Source organism: Macaca nemestrina, chromosome 13, assembly GCF_043159975.1.
Source record: "Macaca nemestrina isolate mMacNem1 chromosome 13, mMacNem.hap1, whole genome shotgun sequence".
NCBI classification, from domain to species: Eukaryota; Metazoa; Chordata; class Mammalia; order Primates; family Cercopithecidae; genus Macaca; species Macaca nemestrina.
The window spans coordinates 81,079,346-81,093,585 of record NC_092137.1 but is presented as its reverse complement, the minus strand read 5'-3'; the positions used below and the strand labels follow the sequence as shown (position 1 = coordinate 81,093,585).

At 34.3% G+C, this 14,240-nt stretch overlaps 1 protein-coding gene across 8 annotated transcripts in view; it reads right to left on the bottom strand.

Moving 5' to 3' along the window:
* The window catches only part of LOC105465339 (catenin alpha 2), a 1,482,339-nt gene that overhangs the window by 37,057 nt on the left and 1,431,042 nt on the right, over window positions 1-14,240 (bottom strand). For all 8 annotated transcript variants that reach the window (XM_011713753.3, XM_071077395.1, XM_011713752.3 and 5 more), the window contains 2 exons: window positions 12,683-12,788; window positions 8,543-8,677 (listed from right to left, as the gene is read on the bottom strand). In XM_011713753.3, coding sequence (XP_011712055.1) covers window positions 8,543-8,677; window positions 12,683-12,788 — 241 coding nt within the window. The remainder of the gene's footprint in view (window positions 1-8,542; window positions 8,678-12,682; window positions 12,789-14,240) is intronic.

The window sequence follows — 14,240 nt, the reverse complement described above, 5'->3', positions numbered from 1 at the left end:
CCAATGCAAAACTAGGCTGCATCAAAAGGATGCAGAGTGGTCAACTGTGCTGACCTCTTACATGAATTTAGTATGATTGATTGTGATATTATAATAATGCCTTTATTTATGATATTAGTTAAAATAATAAAACTGTCTTTGATATAGAATGCAATGCCAGGATTAGATAATTTCCAAATCTTAGGATCTAGCCTCTTGACAGTTTTCATGAAAACTAAGTTCTACTCCAACTGTAGATTAGCTGCATACTTCCCATGATATTTCAGAAATGGTTAAGTAGCCCTTTAAGATAAGATATGAAGTGTTTGCAAGATTTCAGTAGTCAAGACTCCATTATTATAGTCACGGTTATAATTTCATTCTGACCAGACAGATGTAGGGCTGGTCTCAAATTTATGTTTGAAGTTAAAAAAAAAAAAGTTGTTTAGCTTCTTAGCACAGAAGATTGAGAAAAGTCAGGTGGAATAATATGTGCATTCCAAAAGAACAATCTGCAGATGCATTCGTCATGGAAGATATGGTCAGGCATTTTTTCATCTAAGTTGACCAAAATGTTATAATTGAAGAGAAATACCTCAGTATGAAGGGCTCCAATAAATGTGGATAGCAGCAGATTCGAATTGGAAGTTCTCAGATAAAGAGATGTTTTGATTTTGTTTTATGGTAGTGTCTCACATACAGAAATTTGGGCTGACAAACATACATGGTTCTTAAAAGATGATGTTGACCATAACTTCTCCAGGATATTCTCAGTTGCAAAAGAGATTTACCAAAGAAAATGGATGAAAGAGGTCAAGAGACAGGTGGTTCTGATTTGACAGGACATCTAGCCAGAGTTCCAGTCAATTTCATTATTAGCAAGACATCTGCACAGATGAAGGTATTCAGAGAAAAGTAATAAAACAAGATACAGTATTGATGATAAAAAGATTAAAAGTCTAAATTAAGAAAGCTTGCCTTCAAGAAAATAGAATTAGGATGAAGTATTTGAAATACATTTATAGCCCAGAAGGAAAATTACTATTTAAGATAGAGTAAGACAGTGTGTTCTGATGCAGTAAAAGAAATCTGAACGAAGAAACTCCACATTGCCCATCCGAAACCTTTCTTATTTGTAAGATACATGGGCCATAAAGTGGCACATATTTCTCTTCTAAGGGTTGCACTCAAGGCCATATTTTATAAATGATTTAAATTAGGCTGGAAAAAGCACTTGACAAAATAATCTGCAGGGACAGAATGTAGACGACAGTAAGTTAAACACACTTTTATTTCTAGAATATAGTAAACCAAGAAAACAATGAATGCACAGAGATAGCCATCAACAATACTCTGCTATTCTAGCTGAAAACCCTATTTCAGTAAGCTTAGAAAATAAATGGAAAAAATAAACATAGACTACACAGTCTAATAAAAACACAATGGACAGAAAAATTTATCCTTTTCATGAAAATTATTTGGTATTAGAGATAAAGAAACTTTAAATTCCCCAACTCAACCAAAATGTATCACCATGCCTTTTACATAGTAGGGATGCAATAGAAATGTTGAAGTGAATCAGAAAATATTCTTATGTGAACAAGAACTAAATGCAACTCTTTGAATCTCTGTTTGCCATTGGAAATTAGAAACAACTTACGGAAACATTGATCTATTTTAAGAAAAACGTTATTGTCAAAATGTTATCAAAACTAGTGCTGAATAAAAATATCCTGACTCTGTTTTGCTGTGGATTCTATCTTCTTTATTTTTAACCAGCTAAGGTAATGGAAAGATGTGTAAAATCAATGACAAAATCCCCAGATAATCTTAGCATATGATTTTAATATCCATTCTCCTTTACCTCTTCATATTATATCACCTTGTTCACATATCAAATTTTTTCTTCAACAGACTTCAGTCCAGGAATTCCTGGGGTAAGCCCCAGGAGAAACAAGGAAAAAAAATCACAGTGGATTTAAGTAACCAATTCTAAATAATCTGTTTCTTGACTAGAGCTGAAAAATTCAAGTGTTTACAGGGTTTGAATTTACAGATACCATTTCTAAATAAAGGTCTTCACTCAACACTTTGTCTTCCCATAATTATTTGGTTCAATGTCAGGAAACAGGTAGGTCTGGATTTGCTCTTACAGATCCAAAACTGGTTCAATACTGGGGAGAGGGTGGCTTTTAAGATACTTCTCAAAACAATAATTATTTGAAATATCATTTGAAGTAGTAGTTTAAAATTATTTTTTAAAAAATCAGACCATTCTCATATATGAACAAGTAATCAAAATTAGGATATGTCTTATGGGGAAGCTTTATAAAATAGTACTTCTTAAATAGGTGTGTCTGGGTTTTACAGATATCCCAAGACACAGTCATCCCTTGGTATCCATGGGGGATTGGTTCTAGGACCCTAGCAGATACCAGAATTCAAGGATGCTCAAGTCTCTGATATAAAATGTCATAGTATTTACATGTAACCTACACACATCCTCCTGTATACTTTAAATCCTCTCTAGATTACTTATACCTATTATAATGCAGATGTTATATAAATATTACATAAATACTATATTGTGTTTTATCTGTACTATTTTTATTGCTGTATTGTTACTTTTGTTTTTTTCCATATATTTTCAATCTCAGGTTGGTTGCATTCTCAGATATAGAACTCACAGATACAGAAGGCCAACTGTATATGCAATCACCTCCCCTCATCCAGGTACCTCCCTTGTGTCCAATTTCCAAGTTTTCACAAAGTATTACTGCTAATTGGCTACTAAATCATTCTCTGAATATTACCTGTAATCTAAGGCATTAATTGATAATAAATTAAGTTGTCAATTATTTACTTTTCTTCTTTTAATTAGAGCATCTCAAAACTTAAAAATTCTAAGACCCAAAGGAATGAAATTTTACTGATTGAATGACAAGTAATGGTGCTGATATCTCAGGGCACACTCTTCTTAAAGCTACTAACTCCTACTCTTATAAGCAGTAATGCCCTCAAACTAAAACAGAAATTACTCCTTAGCCCACAAGTTTAGGTGTCACAATCAAATCAATCCATAGAGTAGATCGAAGTAAAGTCAGTCCACATCTCCAGTTAAGGTACAAAGAGTTATTTGCTTGATTTGCATCCTAGCTTTGCCACAACACGGTACGTTTTCTTATTTTAAAATGCGAACATTGGAACATAATATTTCTCTATTCATTAAACAATTCCATTAGATAACCAACTGCTTTAACTACATCAATGAATAACTGATTTTTTTAAATGGCCATAAGTGATAATATTGGTAAGTTTAGGGTGACCATCACAGAAAATGTAACTGAAGAGCCACTTCCTAGAGTGGAGCAGTATACCAGACTCCTTTGTACAGGACTGTTTGAATTCAGAGAACATATACAGGTGCAGTGCAAAAGACACAAAGCTTTCCATGATGCCCAGCACCCAAAGAAACTTTTACTTTTCTTATTAAAATTCCTATTAATTTCCCATTTTTTCCAAAAATAACAGTCTTGAATTGGTAAACTGTCACTTTTAAAACTCTGGGGAAATGAATGTTCAGTGAAAAACCATATACAAGTTATTTCCCTCTGAGGGTGTCTATAATTTGGGTTGTGCAGAAATCAATGACCATTCATAATGGTATGAATGTAACTAAGGAAGGCATAATGCAGGAATCAGAATTTAAATGGTACTAGTTTCACTATCAACATATTGGGGAACGGGTTTTGGGGAAAATATGGAATTATGCAACAACTCATTTTACTAGCAAAGTGTATTCAAATAACTACTGCCATTCTGTAAATGGTAACTACTCATTTCATTCTCTTAGTCACAATTTCTCTACTATGCCTAACATCCAGATTTACAATCTGAGGTTTGTTTTTATCTTACTCTCTCTAGCTTTGGACACTGCAACTTTTCCTATGTAAGGGAAGGTCCTTGAAGCATGGAATGTCTGGATAAAATTATTTTGAACTGCTATGAATTCCTAGAACACATACCCTTTTGTTCAAAAATACTAACATGCATTCCAAACCCAAAATGAAATAGCCAGCGCTTTAGATTTTTTCCATTACTGTTACACTTTGATCCGTGGAGATCATGAAGAATTGACTATAGACAAAATAGAAGATATAAAAATTAAGGAAAAAAGGTTGCTTAATGTACAGGTCTACACAATTAGATGCAATTCTTGTTTCAATGGCTGTTTTAGCTCATTACAAAATACTGGCACTTTTTAAAAATAAAAAGGAATATACAGCTCTTCAAATAAAATGTAATTATCATCTCAACAAACCATATATATATTGTACAAAATATATCCCACATTTTCTTTTCCCTAATTTGTACTGGATCAGATAGTGTATAGTTACCAATCTTGTTCACTTCCTGACTACTTCACTAAGGTGTGTTGAGAGTGTAAGTAAATGTCAAATCAGTTGTGTTCCGTGTTTGTATGCACATATGCATCTTTGAAGATATGCCAGTGTCAGGTAGAATTGATTTTAATATTATCAGTTTCCAACATTTTTAGGAATGTATTATCTATACCATGAATATTCATGTTGATTATAATTAGAGTCCAATTTTTTAAAATAATGTGAAACATGAGCAACAAGAATTACTGTAATTGAACCCTCAGTCTCCAATGTTCTCTACCAATTCAAATCCTACCAGTGTCACAAGAATAACTTGTTCACCTTGCCAAACCTCTCCCCTAAACCCAATTGAGAGGCATTCAGAATTGGAAAAGAGATCTTTAAATGGCAAAGAACAAAAGTATATATTAGGGCAAGCTTCTCAGTCTCTCAGGAATAGGTAATTCATTCATTCAGCCCAAGGACTTAAGCAACTAGCATTCCTCACCTCCAAACTTGATTCAAATATTTTGTTAATATAAAGACATTTATATGTAATAAAATCTATTAAAATTGGTACCATTTTTGTGTACATTTGGCCATAAATTACATCCTCGTCTCTCCTGAACATCGAATTCCTGATCAAAGTAGGGTTATTGCTGTTATGTTCTGACTTCATTGTTTTAATGAGGCTCCTGTTATCCTTTAACTTTAAAAAACAGTTTAGGTAGGCTTTATCAGGTTTATTAGAATGTTTGATATTCAGTATACATAATTTAAAAATCCTACATTACTAATTCTAATTTTGTTCAGCATCATATGCAATGTATAAATCTTTTGGTAGCTACAAAATATTAAGGGTCATAGAATGATTTTTATTTTTCCAGGTCCATGTATACATCTCCATTTTTAACTTTAAAGGCGCTGATTAAACCCTGTGAAACCTAGCAAACAAAAATTAGTCAAAAACATGATAATTAAATATATAGGTAATACCCATATTATGATACAGGAACACATTTGAATTCAAAATAGTATTTAAATACTAAAAAATACATAGCTTAACTTTTCTTCCATAAGATAATGCTGTCACATTTAATGGACATTATTTGCACTAAACTAATTTATGATATGTTATCCTTAACTTTCTCTTTTTTCTTTTCTTCAGCCTTCTTCCTTTATGCCTCTTCTCTTCTTGCCTCCCCTCTTTGTCTTTTCGCTTTCACTATGCTTTTTTTCAAAAAGCCTGTAAACTGGCTTAAGAATTTAAGCAAACATTAAACTAAGCAAATAAATAAAGCCAGTTTATAGACTGTTTAATCTTCTGGAGCTCAGTTACCTTTACTTTCGCTTTAACAATTCTATCATATTTTTTCTTTTCCATTACTCCCTTAGTAACCAGGTTAAGCTGAATTGGCTCACACATGCATTTTCTACTTTAAGAAGAATGTCACCTTTTGGTTACTGAGACAGGTTTAAGCCAATGACAAAAAAAACCTAATTGCCAGGTAGAAAACCAATGGTATTTCTTAGATAGCAGTTGAGTGGATGAGCATACATAGGCACACATCCTGCACTGCTTTATTTCTGTAGTTCGCCATCATAATGCCTGGAGAGCTTTAGTATCCATTCTCCTCCAAGACCTGTTGAATTATCTGTCCCCACCTCTCAAGCGAAAAGCAGACACAAGAGGCCTTTCTCAGTTTGTATACATAGAATCACATAAAACAAAAACACGCTGACATAAGACATAATTGTGCATTTTGCTTAACATATGTTCATCATGCCAGCATAAGACTAAAAATGTGACTGTTTTGACATCAAAATCACTTTTCTTGGCAAAATGGAAATAATATGTCCGAATCTCTTTGTTTTGGTAGAGAGGTTGACTTCTAACAAATGTAACTTTCCTGGGGACATTCATACATTTCAGAGAAGCCATGGCTTTGAATCCCATGTGTATAAACACAGGGAAAAAAGAAAGAAGATTTAAGTATTTCTTTTTTGATTATACATTAAACTATGATGGCTTCTCCTGGAAAAGAAAAAAACAGCAGCTTTGTCATGCCATGTGACAAAATAAAAGGGTGTAACTTTCTTGGCAAAATCATTGAAAATGTGTGTGTATGGGGTCTCCCATTCTTGACTCTTTCAGAACTTTGAAAGCAGTCATTTGTGGCTATTTTGCACAGTAAGCATATTCATTTTTTTTTTCTTTTCTCCATTGGCCGTCAGTGAAGGAGCATGAAGAATAAGATGGAGGCAGAATTGGCAAAGACAGCAGACTACAGATGTAGGTGTGGCACCAAACAGCAATCAAGCTTGGAATAAATCATTAGGAAGCCAAGAGCAGGCCCATGACCGAGCATATATAGCAAACTTTTTATAATGCATTTGTCTTAGAATTATTATCAAGTTGTACAACATTCTTCTAAAAGAAGCCTTCTCCCATGCAAGGATTTATGAACTGTGCCAACAAGACTCAAAGAAGGAAACAGGCTTCTTGATGGTGTTCCCAATCTCAAACACCTCTATAAAAGCCAACAGTGCAAGTGATAAAAGCCAGTGATGGTTTGGACTACATCTAAATGAGGAAAATACAATGGCAATGAAGCTTTGGAGGCAGTGACAAACAATGGGTACTGAGAGGATGATGGAGAGCGGCTCTGCTAGTAAAAATTGCCCAGATGAGGTTGTGGAGTCTGAGATCCACAAAGATGCTTTGTGCATCCACGTAAATAATAAGATTAGAAAGTAACAAATAAAAGCACACGAGGCAAGCTGAACAAAAAGCACTCAGTTCCACAGGGGCTATATACAGATGGACATGAAAGCTGAGTGGTATGGGAAACTATACCATCAAGGCTGAAGATAAGAAAGGCAGCAAGGAAGATGCGATGATTTGATCACTTCTTGGCGAGAGAATCTTGGTAATTACCAGCTTGGCAGAAAGGACACATTGCAAGACAGATTGCTCTTGGTTGTTGAAGAATGTTGAAGCAGGATCATGTTGGAAATGCAAAGAGGTGACTGTGCTTTGGGAAGAGGCACAAAATAGCCAATTTACTGGGCTCTAGGTGGGACTGCATGAAACAGGCTTTCCAGATGGTGTCTCTATGCAAGCCAGATCAGTTCTTTTCCCAGCTATGTTTTCTGCAACTCAAACAATATGGGGACAAAAATATTTGGGTTCAAGAATGATTTGTCCACATATTTTTACCAAATGGCCAAACTTCTAAATTTCCAAAAATGGCTTCAGGAAGAACTGAGCTTTGTGATTAGTCTGATTTTCATAAGGTATTCACCATGCCGATAATATTATGTGCCTGTAATTACTCACTTGAAATGGTAGCATCATGTCTGACTGGGAAAAGAACTAAGGTGTCAGAGCCACATTTCTGGACTTGCAAATAATTTGCAACAAATGGCACCCTGTGTTGAGAGAAAGGGGTTGAGGGAGGAGAAGAAGCCAAGGTGAAGAACCTCAACACATATTTGGAAATCTTGCCAAGAAATTGTGATTCTTCTAAATATTCATTGAACTTATTTCTAGGAATTTGACAAAAATGGACTAGATAATTATATTTTCATGAGAAACGAAACACTGGAGTGATTGAGCAAAGAATATATAATTGTTAGTGTTTGACAATTATGTTAGTTTTTGGCAACAGCACATCAACCTGTATTAAACTCAAACATCTTCTGGCTTTCAAGGGTTACTGATAACCTAGTATGCATTGGAACCTGATGAATGAATTCCTATTGTTTTCATCGTCTCTAACATGTGAACACAATCCACACATAGAGAGGCTGGCTCCCGAACAGAGAATGAAAATTACTAGCACTAACAAAAAGAAGTAGACTCACAATGAGTAAATATACAAAAGCCCCAAATAATTTTAATAGTCACAGCTTGGCAATGAGTTTCCAGACTACAAAATTAGTTTTCTTGTGAAGAAAGGAGATTTTACAAGGCTAGAATAAACACAGGGTAATTGGAAAATCAAATTGCTCTTTGTGAGTTATTGTAAGGTCTGGAATAACGGTGATAATATTAAAAAAAAAAACCCTCCCTATAAATCACTGTAGTTTGGTGTTTTTAGCAGTACTGTTGCCAAGAATGTTTGCCTTGGAAGTACAACGGTGGGAACTTTACATTGTGAAGCCCAAGTCCAGCTTACCCCTGACACAATGAGCTCTCCTCCCAGATTCTGCACTTCTGCCTTCACCTTGCTGCAGATATTAAGCTGATGACAATACAAGGCAATTCGTTGAAGGTAGGCTAATAAATCCTGCTTACATGCTGAATCAGGACACTATAAAACATTAAAAGAGTGATCTTGATTAGTAAGTATTCTTCAGTTTCTAACATTTGTTATAGAAAAGCTGCAGGAAGAAAAGGTTTCAGTGTCATATACCTTAATTACATTCATTTAACTTCACAGTGCATTTTAGAAAGGCCACAGACTGTAGTTTAGAATGGTTGGCTCTACTTTAATTAAATTGTATCAGAAGAATATCGAAGATATTCCAGAAAGTCTTATTGGGACTTCTATACATGTTTATGAGTATTTTTACCTGCTGTCTTCTAAACTCTAAAGAAACCTAAATATTTTACATTTTTCTTCAACTTTCACTATGTGAAATGTTATTTTAATTCAGAGGACCAAAGGATGCTAGAAGTAAATCACTTTGTGTGGCACTCTCTGCCAAGCATAGGGGACAGTTTCAATCCAGTCCATCGGCAGAAGAAAATCAATTCGTTTCCTTTGATTCTTTAATAAATGTATCATTCATTTATGAAAAAGTTTATTACACTTTTTGGAATTTAATATTTATCAAACTTTAAGCAACAAAATAGCCTGCCTTTAAGTGAGAGACTGAAATGGTTCATGACCACTGTAAGAAAAACAGATTTGATAGAATTATTTGAAGCCAGCTGAAAGAAGTTCGTAAGAGTAGCAACAGAGTCCTTTAATGGATGCACCAGAGTTAACTCTGGCTAAGGAGTCTGAATTTTCATTATGACCAAAGTAGGCGGGTGTCCATCAAGCACACACAAGGCTTGGCTGAACGCTTCTAGAGACGTTTACGTGACTCCTGAAAACATTTCTGAGGCTCCAATGCCAATGGCTACTGAGGAATTGAGATACCTGTATATTTCTTTTGCTATCAAAGGTTCAGCTTGAGCTACTTCCAGGTCATTTAATTGTTCTGTATCAATTTGACACTTGTAAAGGACATAAAATCACCAAATCCTTGATACTGTAAGAAATAAGTACCTACAGCCACAACTAAAGTATCTTATTTAGAATAAGAGGATGGGAGAAAGACTCTGAGCCAAGTTTCCCTCAAGCTCAAGAAAGGAAATTCTTTTATCAATACTGTAAAGCCAGTGATTACATATAACCATCTATTGAATAAATGATAAAGGGATATTTTTTATATTTAACACTTACCATTGTGGTATTTTTTCACTAACTGCATTTATCAAGAAAGAATTCCACAGAGACTTTTTTTAGCTTCTTACAAGTACTTCATACTGTAATATTTATCTTACTCCAGGGACCCATACACAGAAAGGAATTAACTTTAAAATGATATCTCCCCAGAGGGCTGACAAGGCTTTTGATACAAATACCTTGCAGCAAATTAAACAGAGTTCTATCTCAATGGAACAGTAATTAGAAATGCAACAGTCCGTAAAAAGTTTATATGGCACGCATATCTCCAATCTTTATAAAATATTTTCTGGCAAAATAAATGTAATTAATCCAGTCCTTGGTAATACTCATTCTATTCTATTATTTAAACCAAAGTAGTTAAAATACACTTTTAAAAAGGCATGATGAATCAAGAAAAGTAACTCCTAAATCATGGAAATAGGTGCAGCATTTGATAACATTTTTCTGAATAAAAGATTTCTTTATCAAAAATTGCAAGTTATTTCACAGCTAATGACAATAATAATGCCACAAAGAAGGTTAGGTTTAAACTTCATCTGTTTGAGTCACTGTGAAATAGCATTTAAATACTCTGTCACTTAATCTCAAAATAAATTTAGCATCCTGGGGTGTGTGGGGGTGTGTGTGTGTGTGTGTGTATTTGAGTGTTTGATGTGTTTTTCACATATCAACTGTTTTTAGTTATGCTTCAGGTTGCACAGTTAGTTGAAAATGAAAGCCCAAAAAGGTAAAATCAGAAACAAAAGTCACAACCAAAACTATTGAACTTGAGGGGCCTGAAGATGCCGAGAAATACTTTTCGCCATTGAGATTTAAAGTATAATGAAACAGCCACTCAAACTCCATTCATTTTCACTCCCAATAAGTCCTTCCTAGCAAATTGGTGGGTGGCCAATTTCTGGTCACTCTACACATCGGAACTCTTCTCAACATTTGCAGAAAAAGAATGTGGCCTTTTCTAGTTGGTAATTTTTTTGTATGCATATTTTCAAGTAAATTCATTGTCTCTTCCTTTCTTTACATGAACTTTCTGGAATACTTATGGAAGTCGGTCAAAAATAGATAAATAAATAAACTCAGTTTATGCTGTGAAGCCTCATGGTTGATATTGCCCTGAAATTAGGCAATAGCAATGGGTTAACACTCGACTCCTACAAACTGTGAGAAGTTCTCAAATTATCATAGTACTTGAGTTATCTCAACCAATAAGTGTTTCTCCAAAAGTCAAAAGTCAATAAAATTTCTTGGATTAGCCATCTTATATGTAAAATAAAATTAAAATGAGAATTCATTGACTCTTAGGTGCAATCCTGATAGTAAAATCATCTGGGGTTTTGTTTGTTTTGTTTTCTCAGCCTTTACAAGATGTGTGAATTTGGTATTGACTTGAATGAAGGAAGTTAGAGCCTGGGATGCTGAGGCGGAAAGTATTTAGAGGAGCAACCCTTATATGTAGGAATGAGGGAGGAAAACTATAATAAGCAACACAAAGACTCAGAAATCATCAGATCATCAGAGACTAGAGCCATATATGGAGAAGGATGCCATTCTCTTTCAATATCTCCAGCTTGCATCAATGTACTGCAGTATACTAAGCAAATTCATGTTAATATTTCCATGTAGATAATAGTATATATAATATTTTATTTCCAAAACTTATATTTTATGATACAATCCATCTGAAGTGGTTCCAACTGTAAACCACTGTTGCCTATAGGGATAATCAACAGTTAGTTACCTGGAAAAGTCTACTATCTAACACACTCTTATAAGAAATGGACTATAATTGCAACAAGACATTTAGAATAGAATTTTAAAGTTCCCATTCAAGCCAAATAAAAAGAAAAGTATGGAAATAAACATTCAAGGTGAGGACTCTTTTAATGTATATCCTAGTTTGGTTTGAAAGCATTAAGAGATATTCTTGAGAATTTCATTTATCTCTGATGCCTCTGAGTCTGGGTTATAATAAAGCTGAAATCTGAAGGTTCTTGATCATATGGAATAATCCCATTTATGGTGGAGCATAAGTTATTATGAATTATGAAGAGGATCATTAGAGTGAGATCCATATTAAATAACAAAAGGTGAAGTTCTACTTTCTTCTTTCTATATTTAAAAACATGATGTTCTCCCAAATTCCACAACTTGCTTCTGCCCTTTGATCTCCAAATGCCCCTGACTGTGTTACCCCCAGTTTCCATTCTAGTCCTGGAAGAGTCCTTGACAACTTCTTAAACCATCAAATCATGACCCATCACATCCCTAAAGCTCTGCTAATTCAGTTCCCTGACCACAAGACAGGTTGCTCTTCTCTCTCCTTTATTCATTCTGTCAGTCAGTTAAAATGTGCAATCTAAATTTCCTGGGGGCAACAGAAAAATAAAGTAAAGCAATGAATTAAATATATATATTTTTAAATGTGATAAGCACCATGAAGTAAACAAAAGAGGGCATTATGTAGGAATCTCTAAAAATATATTTAAACCAAGAGCCCAAAAATGAAAATTTAAAAATCTGCTTTCCCCCCCTTCATTATGTAGTACAGTTGTCTTTCTCAATGGGGAAGGCTGGTACAATCCATGACTCTCCAGGGGCTGATGTCTCCTAAGTAATGTGTTCTTCTTTCTCAAGGAATTTTGGTCAGAAGCCTTAGCATTCTCTCCAGAGCTAAACCTACCTTTGCCACCAGCACAGTGTCAGGAGAGTCAGATACCAGTGTGTAAAACATCAGTGATTCTCCCCTCTGATTCATTCTTCAGAAGCATTTCATAGGGTGCATAAAACTAATTACAAAACCCAAGCACTAATTAGTGATTCCACTCAGCATGTGCCCACTCTTCCCTCTTCTATTACCTGATCAGCCACAGCGCGGGCTAATTTGTCCATTCGAGAACCTGCTTCGGCAATTTTCTTGGCAGCATTAATGACATCAGATGTATTTTTCAATGGGCCTTTGCCTCTGAAACAACATATACAACATAATTGGAAATCCACTTAATGACGGGAAAGAGACCAACCTACCGTATCCTTTGTCCAGGAGTCTAGTGTTGTATTTTATTTGGCACTGGCCACATGAGTCAAATTTGGAATATTTTCTTGCTTAACTCCAGTTTCTATGTTAAGTCATTTTTTGGAAATATTTTCCCATATTTTTATGTGCATGTCCACATTTTATCTTTTACATTAAGTTCTATATTTATAAACAATGGCTGATTATAAAAGATGATCATCACAAGAGAAATGAAAATTTTATAGTTGCTTACCATGTACCAAAAGCTGTTGTACAGATTACCTCATTTTGACTTTATAACAACTCTACAAAGTAGGTATCATTACTCCCATTTAGAAAATAAAGTGAGCCCAAAATGATCTAGGTAACTTATCCAAGTTTATACAGGTCATAAGGAAAAAATTCAAAATTTTAAGCAGAGTCTAGCCAAAATACATGCACATGCATTATCTTCCTAATCATGTCCAGCATATTTATATTCTGTTATTTAAAGTCCAGTTTGGCATTTTGAGAAGCAATGATCTCTTACACATAACTGGGAACTGTTTGGCCAGAATTTCAGAGTTTTGTTGGCTTGTGTGCTTCCGGTACTGATTTATGAAAGAACGTACAAAGCACAGAGTGACAGTAAATGTTTTTGTGCTTCCAAACCATCACCCTAATATTTTCATATAAGGTTTGCAATTAGGTGAAGTGTTTAATATGTCTTTTAAATATTTATTATAAGGGAAATGGAAATTACACTGCATCATAAATCTTTAAACAAAATGTGGCATGTAACACAACTTTTCTTTCCCTTTTTGTGAGAGGTAAAGCATAAATTATGTTTATCATCTTTTAGCATGATTAATTAAACTAGTCTATGTGCATAAAAATCAATGTGTTTTTTAAGGCTGCAAGATTACATTCCTATAGTTAGAAATGTGGTGAACTGTACAGAAAAACTATTCAGAAGCGATTTATTTAGACCTTTATTTAGCCCGTGTAGGGTTATATAGAGAGGGCAATGATTGCTATTGTTACATAATAACATTTTATAAAACAGAAGACAAAATGTCTCTCAGTAAACTAACGTAAATGAATGATATTTTGTTCAATTTCTCTACTAATTCCCCTTCTTGGATTTTTCTACATTAGTAAGTAAAATATACTGGGTTTGTATTAATATTTAAAGACAGAGACAGACACACAACTTAAGGTATTTCATTTTGTTGTAGTGACGTTAACTCTTCCACAAAGTACTTTGATTTTGCAGTTGCTATTTAGATTTTAAAACACAGACAGTAATTTCACGTGTGAATTTTATGTAATACGGATGAGTTAAAGATTCTATGACAATCTGTTTGCTATTCCCTAACATTTTTATTAGCACAAAATAAATTGTTTTTGTTTTTTAAGGAA